At 33.3% G+C, this 20754-nt stretch overlaps 6 protein-coding genes across 8 annotated transcripts; 4 read left to right on the plus strand and 2 right to left on the minus strand.

Annotated features, from left to right (window-relative positions):
• The first annotated feature begins 4 nt into the window (after positions 1 to 4).
• Positions 5 to 3760, plus strand: LOC105672625 (alpha-2-macroglobulin receptor-associated protein). Of its 2 annotated transcripts, XM_012367688.2 has the most exons (8): positions 5 to 208; positions 272 to 413; positions 493 to 663; positions 740 to 847; positions 931 to 1042; positions 1109 to 1265; positions 1467 to 1675; positions 3591 to 3760. In XM_012367688.2, the coding sequence occupies exons 1-7, from the start codon at positions 5 to 7 to the stop codon at positions 1668 to 1670; spliced, it is 1098 nt and encodes a 365-aa protein (XP_012223111.1). In that variant the 3' UTR covers positions 1671 to 1675; positions 3591 to 3760. The 2 variants fall into 2 exon arrangements, with proteins under 2 accessions (XP_012223111.1, XP_067210414.1); XM_067354313.1 differs by lacking the exon at positions 3591 to 3760 and having other exon boundaries at positions 1467 to 2161.
• Positions 1998 to 3594, minus strand: beta4GalT7 (beta-1,4-galactosyltransferase 7). The gene is made up of 5 exons (XM_012367689.2): positions 3340 to 3594; positions 3064 to 3269; positions 2764 to 2987; positions 2537 to 2683; positions 1998 to 2428 (listed from the first exon to the last, which is right to left on the minus strand). The coding sequence occupies exons 1-5, from the start codon at positions 3476 to 3478 to the stop codon at positions 2134 to 2136; spliced, it is 1011 nt and encodes a 336-aa protein (XP_012223112.1). The 5' UTR covers positions 3479 to 3594; the 3' UTR covers positions 1998 to 2133.
• Positions 3761 to 4129: 369 nt separating the features above from the next.
• Positions 4130 to 8397, plus strand: Tsf2 (transferrin 2). The gene is made up of 10 exons (XM_067354283.1): positions 4130 to 4292; positions 4566 to 5056; positions 5138 to 5255; positions 5340 to 5519; positions 5591 to 6108; positions 6185 to 6349; positions 6433 to 6521; positions 6608 to 6948; positions 7100 to 7973; positions 8151 to 8397. The coding sequence occupies exons 1-9, from the start codon at positions 4214 to 4216 to the stop codon at positions 7738 to 7740; spliced, it is 2622 nt and encodes an 873-aa protein (XP_067210384.1). The 5' UTR covers positions 4130 to 4213; the 3' UTR covers positions 7741 to 7973; positions 8151 to 8397.
• Positions 8398 to 9051: 654 nt separating this feature from the next.
• Positions 9052 to 12645, plus strand: LOC105672628 (esterase FE4). The gene is made up of 8 exons (XM_012367693.2): positions 9052 to 9572; positions 9900 to 10025; positions 10095 to 10254; positions 10420 to 10793; positions 11045 to 11216; positions 11325 to 11518; positions 11676 to 11817; positions 11946 to 12645. Exons 1-8 carry the CDS (start codon positions 9378 to 9380, stop codon positions 12251 to 12253), a joined length of 1671 nt encoding a protein of 556 aa, XP_012223116.1. The 5' UTR covers positions 9052 to 9377; the 3' UTR covers positions 12254 to 12645.
• A 278-nt stretch (positions 12646 to 12923) lies between these two features.
• LOC105672414 (uncharacterized) lies at positions 12924 to 13682 on the plus strand. The gene is made up of 3 exons (XM_067354322.1): positions 12924 to 13066; positions 13128 to 13260; positions 13411 to 13682. The coding sequence occupies exons 1-3, from the start codon at positions 12965 to 12967 to the stop codon at positions 13680 to 13682; spliced, it is 507 nt and encodes a 168-aa protein (XP_067210423.1). The 5' UTR covers positions 12924 to 12964.
• Positions 13683 to 16111: 2429 nt separating this feature from the next.
• On the minus strand, positions 16112 to 20730 carry LOC105672630 (retinol dehydrogenase 14). 2 transcript variants are annotated; one of them, XM_067354315.1, is made up of 5 exons: positions 20592 to 20730; positions 18329 to 18604; positions 17380 to 17619; positions 16514 to 16896; positions 16112 to 16318 (listed from the first exon to the last, which is right to left on the minus strand). In XM_067354315.1, the coding sequence occupies exons 2-5, from the start codon at positions 18597 to 18599 to the stop codon at positions 16214 to 16216; spliced, it is 999 nt and encodes a 332-aa protein (XP_067210416.1). In that variant the 5' UTR covers positions 18600 to 18604; positions 20592 to 20730; the 3' UTR covers positions 16112 to 16213. The 2 variants fall into 2 exon arrangements, with proteins under 2 accessions (XP_067210416.1, XP_012223118.2); XM_012367695.2 differs by lacking the exon at positions 20592 to 20730 and adding an exon at positions 20051 to 20165.
• Between the last annotated feature and the right edge of the window lie 24 nt (positions 20731 to 20754).

Here is a 20754-nt window from a genome sequence, read left to right on the forward strand (position 1 = left end):
AAAAATGGTACTTTTAAACGCACAATTTATACTGTTAATAAACTTGGGTTTATTGTCCATACATACTAGTGTAGGAGAAAATAAATACTCGGCCGAAGCGAACAAACCTAAACATGTAGACTCTTCGCAATTTCCAACTTCTCTCAGAGACTTGGATAAACCATTTAGAATGGCCAAATTAAATATACTTTGGGCTAAAGCGAAGAACGTAAGTAATCGATTGCTTAAAGATTAAAATTAAAAATAATATGAGTTTTCCTCTTTACTTTAGCGTCTGACAGATACTAAGCTGCAATCAATCTTCAGTGACCTGAAGATTCATGATAAGGAGGAAATCGCATACAAGCATTTCAAATCTGATGGAAAAGATCCTGATGGCTTAGAAGAAGCACGCCTGAGGAAGAAACTCATTGGTAATTTTGTATTATATTGTTACTTTTATTTATTCTACTGTACTGAATGTCACTGATGTAACTTTTTATTTTATTAAAGGAATAATGAGCACATATGGTATACTGGAACATTTCGCTGAGACAGAAGATCCAAAATTACTTAAAATTCACAAAGCACTGAATGATGGCAGCAATTATGCTGCAAAGGATATGTTTGATGATAAAAGATTGAACAAATTGTGGGCTAAAGCTGAAATGGCTGGTTTTACTGGTATGTTTATTTTTTATCAATAGAAAAATAGCTGTCTACACATTGCATATATATCATATATATGCTTATATTCTAGATGAAGAGCTTGATGCTTTAAAGCAAGAATTCCAACATCATCAAGACAAAGTGGATGAATACAAGAGCTTATTGAAAGAACAGTCAGGAGATGCAGAAAAAGCAGAAAGTTAGTATTGCACATATAAGTAAAATATATAGATTATTTGGTTTTTATATTTTATGTGTATATATTATACCTAACATTTTTAGATGTCCTGCATCTTAAACCAGAAAGCTGGAATGTATTAGAAGAAGAAGAGGAATTATCTAATAATATACCAAATCAGAAGTTAAACCACATGGAAAAGGCAAATTTACTTCGGTATATATGTCAAAATATTTTATACATATTTATGAATCACAGTTTTTATTATTGTATCTATTTCAGTGAAAAACATTTGGAGATAAGAAATGGATTTGATCGCTTAGATAGGCTTGCTGCAAAAGGACCAAATCATAGAGAGTTCACAGAACCTAAAGTACAAGGATTATGGAGAATTGCATTAGAAGCAAAATTCTCTTCTGAAGAGCTAGCATCCTTAAAGGTAAGATATAATTCAGTCTCACAGATTTTCTCTTCATATATAGTTGTAGCAATAATAAGTTTCATGTTAAACTGCAATCAAATTAATTTTATTTTTCTAAGAAAACGGTTAATAAAATTTTTTAATATTTCTGTAAATAAATTGAATGCGGGTTGATGATTTCGTTAATTCCATTTTATGGAAATATATGCTATGTTGCAGGAAGAACTACTGCACTATGAAGGAAGATTACTTAAACTGCGACATCTGCACGCTGAAGGAGCTCTGGAAGCAGCCCAAAGAGGGCAACTCCACGATTTAGAGAATTCAACTGCAGAACAACATATAAAGAAACATATTAGAACCGTGCAGAAACTTCACACGGATCTAGAAACCAAAATCATGCAGAAACATACAGAATTGTAATTAAGGTAAATGTGCCATTGACAAAATATTAAAATATATACAATTTATTCAATATAAATAAAATACTTAAAAAGGATACAATAAATAACAAAATGTATAAAAATGTTTAAAATTGATAATTTGTTAACACTTTGTTAAAAATAATTTTGATAAATATCTAATAAACCATTAAATTTATACAAATTGTTGAGATATGTAATATATATGTTGATGGTTTGTTGACATTTTCTTAAAAATAATTTTGATAAATGTCTAATAAACCATTAAATTTATATAAATTATTGAGATATATAACGTATTATAACAGAATCTCTCTTACAAACGATATATGAACAAACTATAGGGAACTGTTTTATTTTTACCTAAGGCGAGTACATAAAAAATGGAAGAGTGTGTTTGTTGCTCGAGTACATTTGTAATATTATTAACAATTAAATTATTAGCATTATGAATCAGTATTAGATTATAAACCAGTTGCGAGTTTACTATTATTAGCCTTCTTTTTTTCTTTTGATTTCCCTTGATCCTTCGATCCGACTAGTCTCTCGCATTCGCACCAAGGTGTGCTTGATTTATCACATAGCAACGAAATGTTAATTACCGTTAAAGAAGTGTCTGATATAGTCATCTTAATTGTATCTAGTATTTTATACGAGACATTATTCAAACCAGTCTGTCTATCTCGCTTTCTAGTGACTTCGCGTTGATTATAACACTTTGTCATATCTCTCTTCCTATGATTTCTGTCATGTATATGCCTGTAATAGATACCATATGTCTAATAACTGCCAAATTCAAGTATCAAATATTTTATTCTGCAGCTTGCGATAAACACATCGATATTTTTCCAATAAAATGATACTCACTTGAATGTATCATGTGTGCCTGTTGATACATTTTGAGGCCGACTGACGCTTAAACCAGCTTCTTTCAGTCTAACATAGAACTCGTCATCCTCGAGACCCCATCCCCAGTATTTATTGGACATTCCGTTCACTTGTATGAAATGTTCTCTAAAATGTGAAAATATGCACATGGATTGTTAATATCACAATATTTTATTAGCATACTTTTCGTCATGATTAAAATGTACCTTTTAATAAGTAGTATGCCACCAATGAAGGTGAAGTAATGATAACGGGGATGTAAGTCTGGTGATGATATATGATGAGGTCCTGCACTTGGATATGCATACGACAATTGATCGTTCATAGGCAATAAATCTACATCGTGCATCGCGATATAATCAAATGCTTTCTCCGTTTCGAGGAAGCCTACATTTATAAGAGATGCTCTATTAAATCTGTACCTATCCACCTAAAAAGATGCAATGTATATGAAATATTCAAATAATTAATATTTATTAATTTCTTCTGTATATTTTTATAAATACCTGATTTAATACAAATATGTGATAATCTATATTCTGCTTGTCTAAAAATTTCTGCATATGTGGTACAAACATTAGCAACTCCTCAAAACGATCCCTAAATGGCACCAGTATGGCTAATTGATGCACAGATCTCTTCTTACTAATCTCATCAGCCGCCTGCTTGAGATGTTGACCTGATTGCACATTTGCTTCGCACTTGCACTCATCTGAAAGAAAAATATCCCATTTAAAGAATCCGCTTTAAAATGCAATTTTTTTTATATACCAATGACTAACCAATATTGATAGGCGATATGCTGATTATGCAAGATGTGATAAAGGTGATCAAGATGCAAGCGAAGATATATTTAAATCTTATGCTTTTCCATATATTATCCATGCTGAGTAATCTTTGTGTAAGAATCTCGTAAAACATGAGATATATACATTAAATTATACTGTTTTTATTGGTTTCACCAATATTTCTCAATATAATTTTTTCTTTCTTTCTTTGAAATCTTTTCATATTTTTCTCTTATTGTTTTCAGAGAATCGTTTGTCGCGCTAGTTCGAACGACTGAATCTCTCATGTTCGTGCAAAATGTACACAACTCCGGTGAACTGGCAAGCATCATATATCTGTGCATGCGACTCGTTTCTTATTGTATCACGATATTTCAATGATATTATATCACATATTAAATCAAAACTGCCAAGATTCGTATTGTTCATGTTATTTTGCGACTGCTCGTGGCATATTCGCTGCCACAAATCGACAATTCGCAAATTTTCAATCAACCTGGATCACTTTGCACTACTGTTAGGTTGCTTGCACCGATTCGCACGTTCGTGCACTTGCAGTGTTCTGAAATTAACCGAAAGTAATGCAAGATTCACAATTTATATAATAAAAAAATTTCTAGGGATTAATATAGTGTTAAATAAAATTGTCGTAAAGCGCGTTCATTTATTGGATACCGAATGTCGGACGCAGTATGAAGCTTGCATAAGGAAAGGCAGTTAAAACGAACGTACTCTGCAGCGTCGGTCCTGCTCATTCTATCCTCGTTTAATGAATGGATTACGTCACGCTCTGTGTATGCTTGGGTGTAGCTCTGGTGCAGCTGGAAGAGTCATGTTAAGGGTGTTGTCTGCATAATTGATTCAAACAATGTTTAAAGGAAAAATGCGGCCCGAAAATTATGCGATACTGGTGTTCTTGTGCAGTTTTACGTTCTACCAAATTCATGGTACTACGAATTTATTTTTATTAACGTTATAAATGTGAAATTAACGCCACAGAACCGCGTTTTGCTCTCTGCAATGCACGTCAAGTTGTGAACAGTTTTTTTTTACAAACTTTAATAATTTCTAAAATAATCACACAAAATTAAATAAATTATGATCTTGCGCTATTATAATTACAACATTTGATTACATCAATTTATTTATGTTATGAAGGATATTAGGATATAGCATGCTTAAATATTTTTAATTGCTAATTGTTAATTAATTATTTCCAGGTCAGCGATATACTCAATACAACCAAAACAATCCGTACAATCCGTACAATCCATACAATCCATACAATTCATACAATCCATACAGTCAACACAGCAATATCACATGGTGCACTATCTCCAATGCTGAGCAGTACAAATGTACAAATTTTTCTATGGCAGTCGAGCGTGAAAAAGCCTTCTTTGGTGAAAACTATTTCAAGGTGATTTGCAAGCAAGCTTTCAACAAGGAAGAATGTATGAGTTTGGTGGAGAACGAAGATGCAAAGATAACATCATTAGATGCTGGAGAGGTCTTTGTAGGTGGAAGATATCACAGTCTCATACCGATAATGCAAGAGTTAGATCTGAATCGTGTGAAATATCAATACGCTGTTGCGGTGGTTAAAAAAGGCTCTCTGCCCGATGTACAAACTTTGCACGATCTTAAAGGCAAGAAGGCCTGTTTTGCTGGCGTAGGAACATTAGCAGGTTGGGTTCTTCCTATTAATATTGTAAGTAAAAGAAAAATAAATTTTATCATAATCAAATCCTTTGTTCTAATGTGTTTATATATATAAAATGTGTTTGTTCAGCTTATGAAGTATGGAGGAATGGACATTACTGATTGTAACAATCATGTGCAGACAACGGTTAACTTCTTTGGGCCTAGCTGTGCGGTAAATTCATTGATTGATAAATATAATCCACTTGGTAAGTTTAAGATGACAAAAACATCATAAAAAAAATAGATATACATTTCTATCTTATAATTGTAATCTGTAAAATCAATCACAGGTGATAATTCCGATCAGCTATGCCGTCTATGCATTGGGAAAGTACCTGGTCAAAAGTGCACGAATCAAGATCCTTATTCAGGATACGGGGGAGCCTTCCGCTGCTTAGTTGAAGCAGGCGACATTGCCTTCTTAATACATACAACTGTACAAGAAATGACTTCAACGACGTTTGATTTCAGTATGTAGTTAACTTTACGAAGAAAACTTTAAGAGAAGACAACAAAGTATTTATCTAATTTTTGTTATTAGCCGCTTTGAGGAAGGAACAATTTGAGCTACTGTGCAGAGACGGCACTCGCAGATCCGTGGACGAGTACAAAACCTGCAATTGGGGCACAGTGCCATCTCGCGCGATAGTCACGTCTTCCGCGGTTAACTTCGAAGATATTAAAAAATACCAACAATTTCTTTTGCAAGCAGCACAAATATTCAACAAGAACAAAATTGGCACAGCAGACTACAATAAAGATAATAAAGATAATAATAGAGGATTCAACAATCCAAATGAATATAGCATAGACTGGGACAATCGTAACGGGTACAATCGAAGCTTTGGTAGCGATGGCAGAATCAATGACACATATACAAACAACAATTATAACATAAACAACAATTATAACACAAACAACAATTATAACACAAACAACAATTATAACAACAACTTTCCCAGAAACTACAATGAGTCTGTGCAAGTACGACCGATAGAAGTATTTGATTTGTACGAATCGGCGCCCAGATATGGAAAACAGCACAATTTAATGTTTTCTGTAAGACAATACGAATTGTTTATTCACTTTGTTATTATTTATTCTGATTTATCGCATACACGTATTATTATTCCAGGATTCTACAATCGATTTTCAAAAACTGCCTGAAGAAGAGCAAACGTACGGAAAATACTTGGGCAAAGCTTTAGACCTTATATTGGGAATACGTCATTGCCCCGTAAATCGGATGATATTGTGCGTTACGTCCCAGCCGGAAATGGACAAATGTTTAAAAATGAAAGTACGATATAAGCTACATATTTCACAAGAAGAAAACTGCTTATATCGCTTTAAGAATTGTTTAAATATCATCAAATGTTGCAGACTGCCTTAAGATCCCAGCTCTTGAAACCAGACTTGGATTGTCGCAAAAGTCACAGTCAGATAAAATGCATGGAATCAATACATAACGGGTGTGTAAAAAAATGTGTATAAAATACACATTGTATTTAAGTGTATAAAATTATATGTGCATAATTCTTTTTTTTTTTTTTTTTAGAGAGTCCGATATAGCTGTATTAGACGCCAGTGATGTGTATACTGCTGGATTGAACTACAATCTGATTCCGTTTATGTCCGAAGTATATAATCTCGAAACACCAGATTATTATGTCGTCGCCGTTGCCAAAGAAGAGGACGACAACACAGATCTCACGTACCTTAAGGACAAAAACACCTGTCACCCTGGAATCAACATGGCTGCGGGCTGGGTTTATCCATTGGCGCATCTTATCTCTAATAGTTTGATCAGAGGATACGGCTGTGATTCCGTGCGCGCCGCCGCCGAATACTTCAGCAAATCTTGCGTGCCAGGCGCGCTTAGTACCGAGTACAATATAGGTGACTGAAATTATGTACTTCAAATTGCTGACTGAAAAAAAAAATTCTAAATCAGTATATCAACAGTTTAAAAGTAACAAAAACCTTAGAAGAATCTTCTGTAGGAAAAATGATTTCTATCGAGCTCTTCTCATCTGTTATTTTATTACAGGTGTGCCTTACGATAACATGTGCGATTTATGCCATGGAGTGAGCCAGAGATACTGCCGAAGAGACGCTTCCGAAGATTACTTTGGTTATACAGGTGCTTTTAGATGTTTGGTGGAGGGAGGCGGGGACGTGGCCTTCGTGAAACACACGACGGTCGCGGAGAACACCGACGGCAAGCGCAAAGAGTTCTGGGCGCGCAATACCTTCACGAAGGACTTCGAACTGCTATGTATGGACGGCACGCGTCGCCCTACCTCGGATTATAAGAACTGCAACTTGGGCAAGGTGGCCGCTAACGCTATAGTCACGCGTGGCGATTATTACGGCTACAACGATAAGCAGATTAACGCGTACATCAATCTGCTCACATACGCGCAACAATTCTACGGCCGGAAGGAACAGGACGAGTTCAGCTTCAGCATGTATTACAGCCTGCCGCCCTACAGCGATCTCATCTTCCAAGACGCTACCCAAAAGTTGATAGTCATCCCGCCGGAGAAGCGGGAGTACAGCGCGTATCTCGGACAAGATTTTATGAGAGCTAGGAGAGTCGTGGATTGCCACGCTGGCGCCTCCGCTGTAAGCTATTCAGTATTTGCCACGATAGTTATGATCATTTTCACTTTTGCATTTGGTAGATAAATATCAAGATTTATGACAAGATCTGCACGAATACGCGAAAAATTCGTGTTGAGATTACCAATGAAACACAAGGATCTGTTAAATAAGAGATCTAGTACAGTATGTTTGATCACATATTGGCAGCATAGTAGATTTTCTCGCTGTAACATAAGCTAGCACTAACATTATATATGAGGCATATTCTAAATATTAGTCAAACGTTGTTTTATACATATTTTACAAGTGTAACTTAGGCCACTTTTTCCAACGTCGGTTAACTTTAACCGACTGGTAACTTTTCAGAATAGCCAACTTAAAACTCGAAACTTGTATATACATATACATATACAAGTTTCGAGTTTTCAGTTGGCTATTCTGAAAAGTTACCAGTCGGTTAAAGTTAACCGACGTTGGAAAAAGTGGCCCTTTAGCAGTACAAATGACTGAAAGATAGAGTTCAATATATAAATTCCGTGCCTTTGTGTCCGTCCAACGGAGGTTGAACCTCTAAACATATCCGTCCAAATACGATATAAATTGAGAACATTCAGATAATTTTAAGAATTATACATTTTAATAATTTGATATATGTATATTTTATATACACCGTCCACATTAATGTTTTTATATTAAATAAATTTAATATTGAATAAAGTTTATAAAGAATTTTCAGAATAAGACTTCGTTATTCCACATGTAATGCAATGAAATAATTGTCTTAAGAAAAGAATTGATAAGTAAATTACTTATTTGACCGGGCTTCTCATATTTACGTTAAAAAATATTAAAATTTTGAATAATAAAGCGCTAAAAATAGATTTAAAAAACTGCTTTGAAATTATAATTGAATAACGGACGTAAAAAAGAACCACTGCTTTGGCTGACAAGAAATTTGCACACGAAAAACTTACATTTAAACAAAAATTTTTCATGTTTAAAATTTGTTATCCGCTGCATAATTCAAATAATGCAATTTCAACTGAAAGATATTGCATATAAACGTATAGAATATCTTTTTTATACCTTTGCATTTTCTGAGATATAAAATAAAAATCTCTATCAAATTATACAAAAAAAACTACTAAAATAAAAGACAAATTAAAGTTTTATCTGTTTCATGCTATCTTTCTAAATTATATTAGGTTTTTCCCACAATGAGGAAAATATGGTTTATGTTACACTTAAAGTGTAATATAAACCATATTTTTTTCTTCGATACGTGATAATACAGAGATGGTGATAAATTTATCACGAAACGAAAATGTTACGAACTGTGACCGTGGAAGATAATGGTATTTTTGCGAGAAGCGCTTTATATACAAGTGCACTTCTCTCGCCACGATATAACGGTAATTATTACTTCATCTCGATTTAAAGTCTCGTACGTGTGTAAATCTAAATTACAAAGTTATGCGTGACCTCGCGTATGTGTGTAAAATGTAAGTGTGGTATACTGAGATTTCCTGGAAAAGTAATTACAGTCCGCGCGCACGTCTTCCCTCTCGCAGACGGGTATAAAAGGCCTTACGTCGCCCTTGAAGTTATTAGTACTCGCCGGTGCAAAGCACGTATACTACTTAATCGGTTTAACTCTGTTTTGCGTGCGTAAATTTCCTGCTCGCATCAGGCTCGGTTAGTGCGAGCTACTTTCCGCTATCATGAAACGTTTGTTCCTCATCGTCTTGAACATCGTCGCTGTGTTCGCCGACAACAATTCCACCGAGGAACATGTAGTGACAGCACCGATTGGGAAAATTCGTGGTTCCACCTTGACATCCAGACTTGGCAAAACAATCTACGCCTTCCGCGGTGTGAGATACGCCGAGCCGCCAACCGGACAGCAACGTTTCCAAGTAAAGTATTAAATATTGCAACTGGATATTTAATAATAATACCGTTAAAACTTATACTGTACCGTTAAAAACTCATTGTGTAAAGTGCATTTGCATTTATAATTAATAAACGTAATAAATTACCGCAAATTTGCGTAACCGCAATTTAGCGGTAATTTAGCGTAACCGATAAAAAGACAAGATCTACTGTGATATAACAAGTAATAATACATAAAAATTATTTCGCAAATAGTTTAAGTAAATTTTAAAATAAATTACAACATAAAGGATAATATTACTTTGTTCTGGCGAATATTATTTTTACTTTCTTAATTCTGTTTCTTTTAGGTCGCAATTCCAGCGGCAGATTGGAGCGACGTTTTCGATGCGACCAAGGAAGGACCCGCCTGCCCGGCAATAGGTGTGGAGAATATCATGGAGGATTGTCTTCGCGTGAACGTTTACACGACAAAAGTGAGTAATTGAGCATGTATTCTCTCGCTGAAACATATAAATTTACTAATTAAACAATTCTCTCCCTAGTTACCGTCATTGAGCGAGCCTGTAAAGAAACCTGTGCTGGTATTCTTCCATCCCGGTGCTTTTTACATCTTCTCCGGTCAAAGCTCTAACTACGGACCTCAATATTTGCTAGACAAAGATATCGTTCTCGTCACTGTAAACAATCGTATGGGATCATTAGGTAAATTTCCGGCAATCACGTTCTTGATCATTTCAAATACGAGCGATAAAAAGTCGCCCAAAGAAATAAAAAAAAAAAGAATACAGATCAAATAATAATATCTTATCGCTCATCATTAAAAAATACGTTTTTACCTGAAGAAAAAATTGTGTTTATCCTTTTTAGGCTTTCTAAGCACCGGCGACTCGATAGCACCCGGAAACTTGGGCATGAAGGATCAGGTCGTAGCGCTTCGATGGGTGCAGCGAAACATAGCCGCCTTCGGTGGCGATCCTCACAGCGTCACTATATCCGGTTATAGCATCGGTGGATTCAGCGTGTTGCTGCACATGGTCTCGCCGATGTCCAAGGGATTGTTCCATCGGGCTATCATGATGAGTGGCTCGATGACGATGGAACCGTATCCGACGAACCAGACGAACTTGGCAAAGAAGCAAGCTGAGCTACTGAACTGCCCAACCGACACCACGGGCGCTATGCTAGTTTGCTTGAACTCCAAACCAGTGGAAGACTTCACGAACACCATGCCGAAATTCTTTGTAAGTGGAGAGAATATTATACTTACGTAAAACAAAGCTTAATAAATGAAAAATAATTATTAATAATCTAATAAAAAGTAATTTTTTTTTTATGAAAGAATAGAATATCAGGTAGAATAAGTAATAGTATAGAAATATTGCAGACTAAATAGTAATTTTGTACAATAAAGATATCTTTCATTTTTGAACAATTAAATAAGAAAATAAGAGAGATTTGAGATATAAAAATGAAGAACTCTTACACGTTTCAGGAGTGGTATGGTCACCCGCTGCTGTTATGGTCAGCAGTAGTAGAACCTGAAGTTCACGGTGTGGAAAGATTTTTGCCCGAGCAGCCTGTTGATCTTATTAAAAAAGGGCAATTCCAAAAGGTCCCATTAATCGCAGGAGCCACTAAAGACGAGTTCGGCGGCGCTGTCGCTTGTACGAATTTATCTACAACTTCTATGTTTTAAATTAATCATTAAATATAAATTAAATAATTGCTGAAATTGATTAATATATAAGCTAACATAATTTGATTGGTTCTAGACGTCGTAAAACAGCATGCGCTCGGAAATGATTCATACATTAACGAGTTGAACAACGACTGGTACAAACTCGCGCCCATAAATTTCATTTATTCGCGCGACACACCCGATTCCAGAAACATAAGTACCGAATTGCGGCAGTTTTACTTTGGCGACCAACCGATCGGCCCGAACAATTACGAGGGTCTCGGCGAAGTTTGTACATTTTTATAAACAATATTTATATTATTAATTATTGACGCGTTGCGTCAAATATTGCCAAGTATTAATGCAACGTCATAGATAGATTTAATCATATTTAATCATATTTAATTTGTTGTATGATCGCGTATAACTATGTTTTGTATTCCAGATCAAAGCGGACATCGTATTAGCACCAATGCATCGCACTGTAAAATTACTCGCAGAAAACACTGATCAACCGATTTACTTTTATCTGTTTTCTTATCAAGGACGATACAGTTTTGTCACGTGGAACGATACTACGCCATACGGTATTATTTTTTGTTCTTATATTACTACTTGCAAGTTGAAATAGTTTTCTGCATACACACAGACACGATCTTTATCTGCCTTCTGAATAAATTATGGCCAATTCATTACTCATCTAATTATTTTCCAGGAGTGGTGCATCATGACGATTTGCAATATCTATTCTTCATGCAGATCAAATTTCCATTCTTCTCGAACGATGATCCGGAAATTCCTACGGTAGAACTTATGACGAATATGTGGTCGAATTTTGCGCAAACTGGACAGCCGGTATCTCCGGCTTTAGCGAACAACGTCACTTGGGAACCATACGACTTGGAAAAAGATAACTATTTAAATATCTCCGCGGTACCGAGAATGATGACTGGATTCTTTCCCGAAAGAATGCAAAAATGGGAAAGCTTGTTTCCTCTAAATTCGCAACAGGATCAGCATTAGTTTGATATGTTCGCGAGTTGTGATGAATTAGTGATCTGATTAAGTCATTAAGCAAAAGAATATGCTATAGTTGTGTTACTCGACAAATGCATTTATATCAGAATTTAAGAAAAGTTTCTTTTTTAATAAAAAGAAATGTTTCTTTATACTGCAATTTTTGTATATTATTTTTTATAAGGTATAAGTGACAAAATTATGATTGAGTAATATTGAATCAAATTATAAAACAATTAAAATGTTAGAAACAAGTTTGCCAGAAGGCGGCGACGTGTCCTGAACACATAGTCGCGGAGAACACAGATGGTGTCAAAGAATGCTTATCAAATGTGACTTTATCTTTAAACTGTTCAAATAATATCTTAAGAGAATAAATAAATAAATTATCTATTTAACCCGAGTTTTCTTATTATTTATCTAAAAAAAAGACTTACAACACACATTAAAGCTCGTTTCATATGACAAAGCGACGGAAATAAACTGAAACAGCTTTGAAATTACAATTGAATAACGAATGCAAAAAAAGATCATTGCTTTGGCTGTCAAAACTCATGTTAAATCTTATGTTTAGATCAAAATTTTTCAAGTTTACAATTTCCTATTCATTTTATAATTGAAATGATGTAATTTCAACTAAAACATTGCATATTAAAATATTTGATCAATCAGAAAACAAATCATTATTAAAGAAAAAATATAGTTTGTAACAGCGATATGAACAGTGATATTTTACCATTGAATAAATCGAAATATAATGATCTAAAAAAGGGACATAATGCACAAATCCACAAACATGATTATCCGGACAATCTCCAAGTAATTATTTAAGATCGAAAATACAGAGTGTAACATTAATGTATGTGGCTGTGTATTTCAGACAATCGCTGGAGTATCCAATGCTCGAGTGCACGATAATTTAAATCAATCTACCAAACAAAAACAGAGATCAAATTCTAGCTCAACGCCGGTACCCCATACTTCGTCTACAAAAAATACTAATTCGATAGCAGGTAAAATTTTGCGAGTAATTTTAATTTATATCTAAGTTGATATTTTGTAAATAAAGTTGATATATTTAAATTAGTCGCTCGTAGATAATTAATTTTGTTCCGCGACTTGGACTTCCCAACATCGCAGCTGTGTAAATCACAAATTTTCAGGTAAACGTCAAACTTTTAAATTAATAGACAGCAAACAAGGAACGTTGCAACAAGCTGATAAGAAGACTTTCCTCCTCGACACTTACGCCCGTATCGTCGCTAGCAATAATAGACGTTGTCCTAAACGATTGCGCGAACTTGCTAAACCGAAGAGACAAGCTCGCAACGATCAAAATGATTATTTTTCAAACTTTGAACCAAACTATCCCAACACAGCTAAAACTTATGGTGATAAAACTAAACGCACCTTGATAGAGTCAAAGAAGAAATAATATTATTGTTAACAAAATATTTTATACAATTTCTCTGCAAAGTCGAACAAAAATTTAAGAAACTTTTACAAAAATGCTTAAGCAACGACTGAGAAAATTAGAATATCTTTTTTATAGATATGCATTTTCCGAGGTACAAATAATAAAAATCTTTTATTTTCCAAAATTTATAAAAAAAACCAATAAAATAATCGATTTTTAATTTTCTTCCTTTTTCTATTATCTCTCTAAACTATAATAGTTTCTCTATAATGAGGAAAATATGATTTATACCACTGTACTCACTACTGTTTGTATCGTTTAAAAAATTTATCTAAGAAAAATGAAAATGTTATAAACTGACCGTGAGAGATAAATGATATTTTTGCGGGAGGCGCGTTAACCACTGCACTTCTCGTCGCAAATGACATCATTAATTATTATTTCATCTAGATTTAAAATTCCATACATGTACGAATTAAAATTATAAAATCGCGCATGACCTCATCTATGCTGTGAAATACACTCAGATACAGTGATACTCAGATTTCCTGAAAAGGTAATTGCGGTTTGCGCGCGCGTCTTCCTCTTTGCGGACGGGTATAAAAAGCTTTATATCGCCCTTGAAATTTTCAGCTCACCGGTGCAAACGTACGGTACGTATATGCATCTAACCGGTTTAACTTGATTTTGCGTGCCTAAATTTCTTGCTCATATTAGGCTCGACAATTCAAGCCATCAACCAACTTCACGAACGCCATACAAATTTTTTGTAAGTGTAAAGAATATTTATACCTATATAAAACAAAACTTTATAAATAAAAAATAATTATTAATAATTTAATTAAAGATAATTTTTTAATAAATTGGATAAAAAACGAGATAAAATAAACAATACTATTAGAGAATAATCGTAGAATAAAAGAGTACAATAGAGATGCATTTCGTTTTTAAACAATCAGATAAAATTTTAGATTGAAAAATGAAAAATACTTACATGTTCCAGGAAATGATTATAATCATCCGCTGTTGATGTAGTCAGGAATAGTAGAAGTTCACGGAGTGAAAAGATTTTTGTCCGAGCAATCTTTTGATCTTATTTCAAAAAGGGAAATTCGATAAAGTCCTTTTGATCAACTCGGCAGCGTGGTTGTAAGAAATTATTTTACGTAATTTCCAATTTCCAATTTTGAAATTAAAAATAATCATTCTGAGAATAAAACAAAAAAAAATCGATAAAATTAGAGAAATTATTAATATGTTAGCTAACATAATTTTGGTTGGGGCGATCTAGTCTAGTTTTGCGTCGCAAAACAGCACGCACTCGAAAATAATTCGTACATTAACGACTTGAACAAGTGGTATAGACTCACCTTTGTCAGTTTTAATTACGAACGTGACACGCCGTTCCAGAAATATAAGCACCGTTTGCGCCGGTTTTACTTTGACACTCAATCACTTGACCCGAACATTTTCAACGATCTTGTTGATATTTGTACATTATTATAAACAATATTATTAAATTACATTAACGCGTTTATGCATCAAATATTGCAAAGTATTAATACAATAACATTGATTTAATAATATTACTGTAATTGGCGTATGTATCACATATAATTATTATTATAATTTCACATATAATTGTGTTTTGCGTTCCAAATCAAAACCGACTATATATTAACTCAAATGCATCGTGTACTATGAAATTAATCGCAGAAAACACAGATTAACCGATTTATTCTTACCTGTTTTCTTGTTAACAGTTTCGATACAGTTTCATGTAGAACGCCATACGATATTTTTTTATTCCTATATTACTTCTTACAAGTTGAAATAGTTTCCTGCACACACACCCACACTCTTTATTTGTCTTTTAATTAAATTGTGGCTAATTCATTATTTATCTTATTATTTTCCAGAAGAGTAGTGCACCACGACGGTTTGCAATATCTTCTTTATGTGGATCAAATTTCCATATTTCATAAATAATGACCCGAAAATTTCCATGGTAGAACTTATGACAAGCATGTAGTCAAACTTTGCGCAAACTGCGACTTTAGCAAACAACGTCATTTGGGAACCATATGTGCTGGAAAAAAAAAACTAAATATTTCAGCGGTATCGAAAATAACAACCAGTTCTTTTGCCAATAAAATGCAAAAATGTGAAAACTTGTTTCCTCTGAATTCGCAACAGAGATCGGTTTGATACCTAACATCAGTTCCGCAAGCTGTAATATATTAACAATAAATTGATACATGGTCCGTTAGACCATTAAGTAAAGTATGTCATAATTCTATTACTCGGTAAGTGCAATTATATCAGTTTAAAAAAAAATTTCTTCTTTTTTCCTAAACAAATATTTCTTTAAATTGCAATCCCTGCAAACTTATTTTTCTAAAAAGTATGGATAATAAGTGGCAAAATTATAATTAAATAAAATTGAGTTCAGTTTTAGAAAAGTATAATTAAAATGTTAAGTGCAGAAGGCCATTATTATATAATAAATGACAGAAGTTTTATAGAAGTTAATAAAAAAATATATATGTTTAAATCTTCGGATCTGATGGTTGCAGTTCCACCAGAGGCTCGCTTAATTCCCACAATTTTTTGCCTTTAGCAGGCTCTTTCACAGCATTAGACAGTCTGTGTTCCTGAAATAAATTTATGTAAAGTTTGAAAAAATATCCTGAAGAACTTTTAATTCAAAAACATTTAATATTAAATTTAAAAAAATCAAAGACTTGTATAATCAATGCATATTGCTGACTTTCAGAAAAAAATATTTACATATTTTATAACTTTAAAAAGTTGTTTCAGAGATTATACTTTAAAAATATAATTCTTACAGAACAATCCATGAAGTATCTTCCCGAAATGCCGTTGAGTTCTTGGGATACTGCGAGATGAATAGTTGTTTGCGCTCCTTGCTCGGGCGTCTTGAAGAATAGTTTGACTATAACGTGCACGAACCAAGACAACGGAATGGGTACATTTCGCCAGATTCCACTGTCTATCATTCCGGGATGCAGGCAATTCGCCGTTACTCCCGAGCCTTCTAATCGTCGCGCCAGCTCCAACGTGAAGACTATATCCGCATACTTTGACACGTAATACAAATACGCCGGCCAGGTTGATGTGGGATTGATGTTGTTGAGATTTAAACGCGCTAATCGATAAAGCTCTGACGCAACCACTATGATACGACTTGGTTTCGATCGTTTTAACAAGTCTGTAAAAAAATTTCCACATTCCACTATTCATTGAGAAATCATCGTTAAATAATATAATAATACTTTCATTTTTTGTACATGCATCAATTAACTAGGCGAGGTTGTCATTTTATTATAATGGTATGTTTTATTATTTATGAAGGCTTTACGCGCGCGCGCGCGCGCGCGTAAGTTAGGTAAAAAACTAAATAATTACTAAATACATACACATATATATACACGTATAATCATTTTGAATCATTTTATCATAAATTTCATCATTATTATTTTGAATTGCGTCAGACATCGATACACAATTTCAAATCAATAAAATGCTCTATATTGTACTATGTACGTATGAATATGTATTACATATGATATGTGTTATTGTAGGAGATAATTTATATTCATTTCAAACATATTTATTCCATGCGCATCAGCAAGGCAAATTGATTCATATATTCTTATTTTATTGCATGGCTTTATATTCTATGATTTCTTACCGATTAAAAGATGAGTCAACAAGAAAGGCCCGAAATAATTGGTACCCATAGTCATTTCCAATCCATCTACAGTCACCTGTTTCCGGAAAGCCCCTGCAGTTCCGGCATTATGAATCAACACGTCCAATCTGCTTTCCTCTTGATTTATTTGCCGCGCAAATTCTCTGACTGATTGCAACGATGACAAATCCAATTTGCGGACTACGATATTGCTGTTGCCCGACTCTTTTACAAACTCATCTGTGAATAAAAAAAACATAAATAAAGACAAGTAAAATTATTTATCAGAAAAAATATACATTAAAAAATGTCTATTTTTATAAATAAGTAAAACGTGCTATTTTTTATTTATTTAATGTCAGAATTAAAAAATAATAAACAAAAATTAATGATATTTTGCTTCAAGAATTTCAACAGAATATTATCCTTTGCATTTGTTTTAAATAAATTTAAATTGATTAAAACAAGTGTAAAAAATTGTATCTCCTTTTACATATCAGTCAATTATGTCGTTTATCCGATTTATGATTGTTAAACGCAGTGTATATTATAAAACAAACGATGCATCGTCGAACGAGGAAGTGCAGAAAATTGCAAGTAGCCTAGAAACTTTATGTAAATGTACATACATGATTATAAAAAACGCTTTGTTGAACGGCTAATTATAAACGATATTGTGCCGATGATTATACAGTATGTAAATCATTCAGCGAATTAATTACTATAAAATATACGTAAACATGCTATTAAAACATAATTGATTGAATAATAATTAAATAAATAACACTGCATCCTTTGCGTTTACATAAATTCAGTTTTCTGGAAAAATAGCCGAGTAGCCGTACAATAATAAAAATTTGTGAATAAAATATATAGAATAGTTCTATTCTCATTATGGCTGTTCCCATTCAACAATGTCTCATTAGAATAATCACATTAATGGAAAAACCTTTCAATCGATTAGCGGTATCCATGTTTCTGCATGCCATAATGACTCTCGCGCCTCTTTTGGCGAGATCTCTCGCGGTCTCCTTGCCAATACCGGAAGTGCATCCTGTGATGATCACCGTTTTTCCGTTCATTTGTCTTTTGCTCTTGCAGACGCCTGAACTGAAATAAGCGTAGAGACGAATGCCCACCAGCAGCAGACTCGCACCACCAAACACAATGCCCGTAGCCCAGCAAAGCAACGTTGTGCAAGGGATGCCACCAAATATCATATTATCTTAAACAAAACAAAATAAAAGTGTTAAGATTCCAAATAAAATAGGAGCGAATAAAATTCAACGTTAATTACATTAAAATATGCATATTATTACTTCTGCGTTATTTTCTGTTTAAAAATGGAAAGAAAAAAAAAAAAAACAAATCAATGTATTATACGATAAAACAATTAAGATTGCATTAAACTTGTGCTGGCTTTCGAAATGTTAATTTCTTAGCGAGTACACCTTATTATCGGTTTAGAAGAGAAAGCTTCAAGCGCATCTTCTTGGAACGAAGAATTCGCGGTCAACCTGCACATTTTTACACATCTCTAACTCAGCCGGAACATGAAAGTATAATGTCTGGATTCTCTCCGCCACTACACCTGTACTAAGGTCATTGACCATGTACAGTATGTCTAACAGAAACGGTATTTCGTTTCTCAAATTTATTTCAATAAATCTGAAAAAAATTACACCACCATATCATAGGTAAAAATGTAATACGCAACCACAGTAAGTCGTTCAATCGTTATTGTTATCAATAATAAATTGGCACGCTGCGGAAATGCCAAGCTTATGGACCGTTATAGCGACTGAACGACTTACATTTGGTGGTCGCATCACATTTTTATATGTAGTACATGTATAATTTTTTTCAGATTTATTTAAATAAATTTAATAAAAAAATCTGATTGCGTTCTTTTTAGATATATCATGTAGTGTTTGTTAGAGACGTTGAAATTACTCTTTACAGTATAAATTTCCAACCTATTTTAAAAATCTGGCAAATTAATAATTTTATTTGCGCGCAGAAGCATGCATGAGATTAAAATCAAGGTTTCGTGGAGTAAAAACTAATAAATTATGTTGTCAAGAATAATCAATATTTTTAGAATGCAGATAAACTTAAATAGCAAAAAGATAAAACTATTTAAAATATATACAATAATTTTAAACGAAATTATTTAATAAACTATAATATGCGTAATAGATGTAAGTTTTCATAACACAATATAAAACTTTTCATGTAAACACAATATAAAACTTTACGTCAAAGTTAGAGAAGAGTAATTTCAAGTTATAATAAGCAATTATTAATAATGTCCATGCTTATTATCAGTTATCACGCACAAGGCTACTAAATAGCGAAAGTATTGTAAATTATATATTTATGAAACTATAAAGTTGTTTAAGAACTATAAAGTTCATAAGAAGTAGTTTATAAGAATAGAATAGAAGTGGTTTATAAGAAGTAGTTCAACAATATATAGCATGACCTTAACGATATTGATGTAAAAAAACTACTTTTTTCACAAGAAAATGCTCATTAAAACACACATATGCACTTGAATTATTCCATGATTTCAATATTGTGTTGATCAAAGAACTTAATAGATCTGATTCTTAGAACTCATTAATCGATTAAAATACAAGTTATTAGAAAAAAATAATCTTATACACACTATGCAGCATAACTATTCAACGGATAAAACTGTCCAAACTGGACCTTGCTAAACTTGACACTGAAAGCAGCTTATTCGAACTCTCTTGGTATCTGCAGACTTCTCCCACTTTCTCCCAACCAGTTAGGGGACTACAAAGGCATTTCTCCTTTAAATTTAAATCGATCTTTAAACAACTCCGCCGCAAATTATACTAACTGAGGATTACAACTCAATTTATCAATTTATAGTGAAACATTCTTTTTGTATGCATATAATGTAAATTTATATTGTAATAATAATACAATAATTTTGCGACAATAGTTTTAATAATAATTTTACTCATCATTTTGATAGTTTTCTATTTTAAATTTTATTAATAAAAATATTGATTTCAATAATGTAATTAAAAATGCTTAAGATAATAAGATTTTTCACTATATTCTTATTTGTATTAATTCCGTAGAATGAGAGTAATTTTGTTGTACATCTGTACAATAAAAGCAAAGATAAAATATTAAAAAAAGTACAAGATAAAAATTAAGTTCGCAGTAATACTCACATTTACTGCAACTGTTTTGAAGTTTTCCAATATCTTGCGTGCCGTTATAATCCAAGTGTTGCACACTACTGATTCTAGGCTTTAGTCTTCGAGTGACCGAACTACTCCTTCCCCACCTTTTGCGGTCAACAATGATGAGAAAGTGATTGGAAGAGAGACCTTG

The sequence above is a fragment of the Linepithema humile genome, chromosome 4 (assembly GCF_040581485.1).
Source record: "Linepithema humile isolate Giens D197 chromosome 4, Lhum_UNIL_v1.0, whole genome shotgun sequence".
Lineage (NCBI taxonomy): Eukaryota > Metazoa > Arthropoda > Insecta > Hymenoptera > Formicidae > Linepithema > Linepithema humile.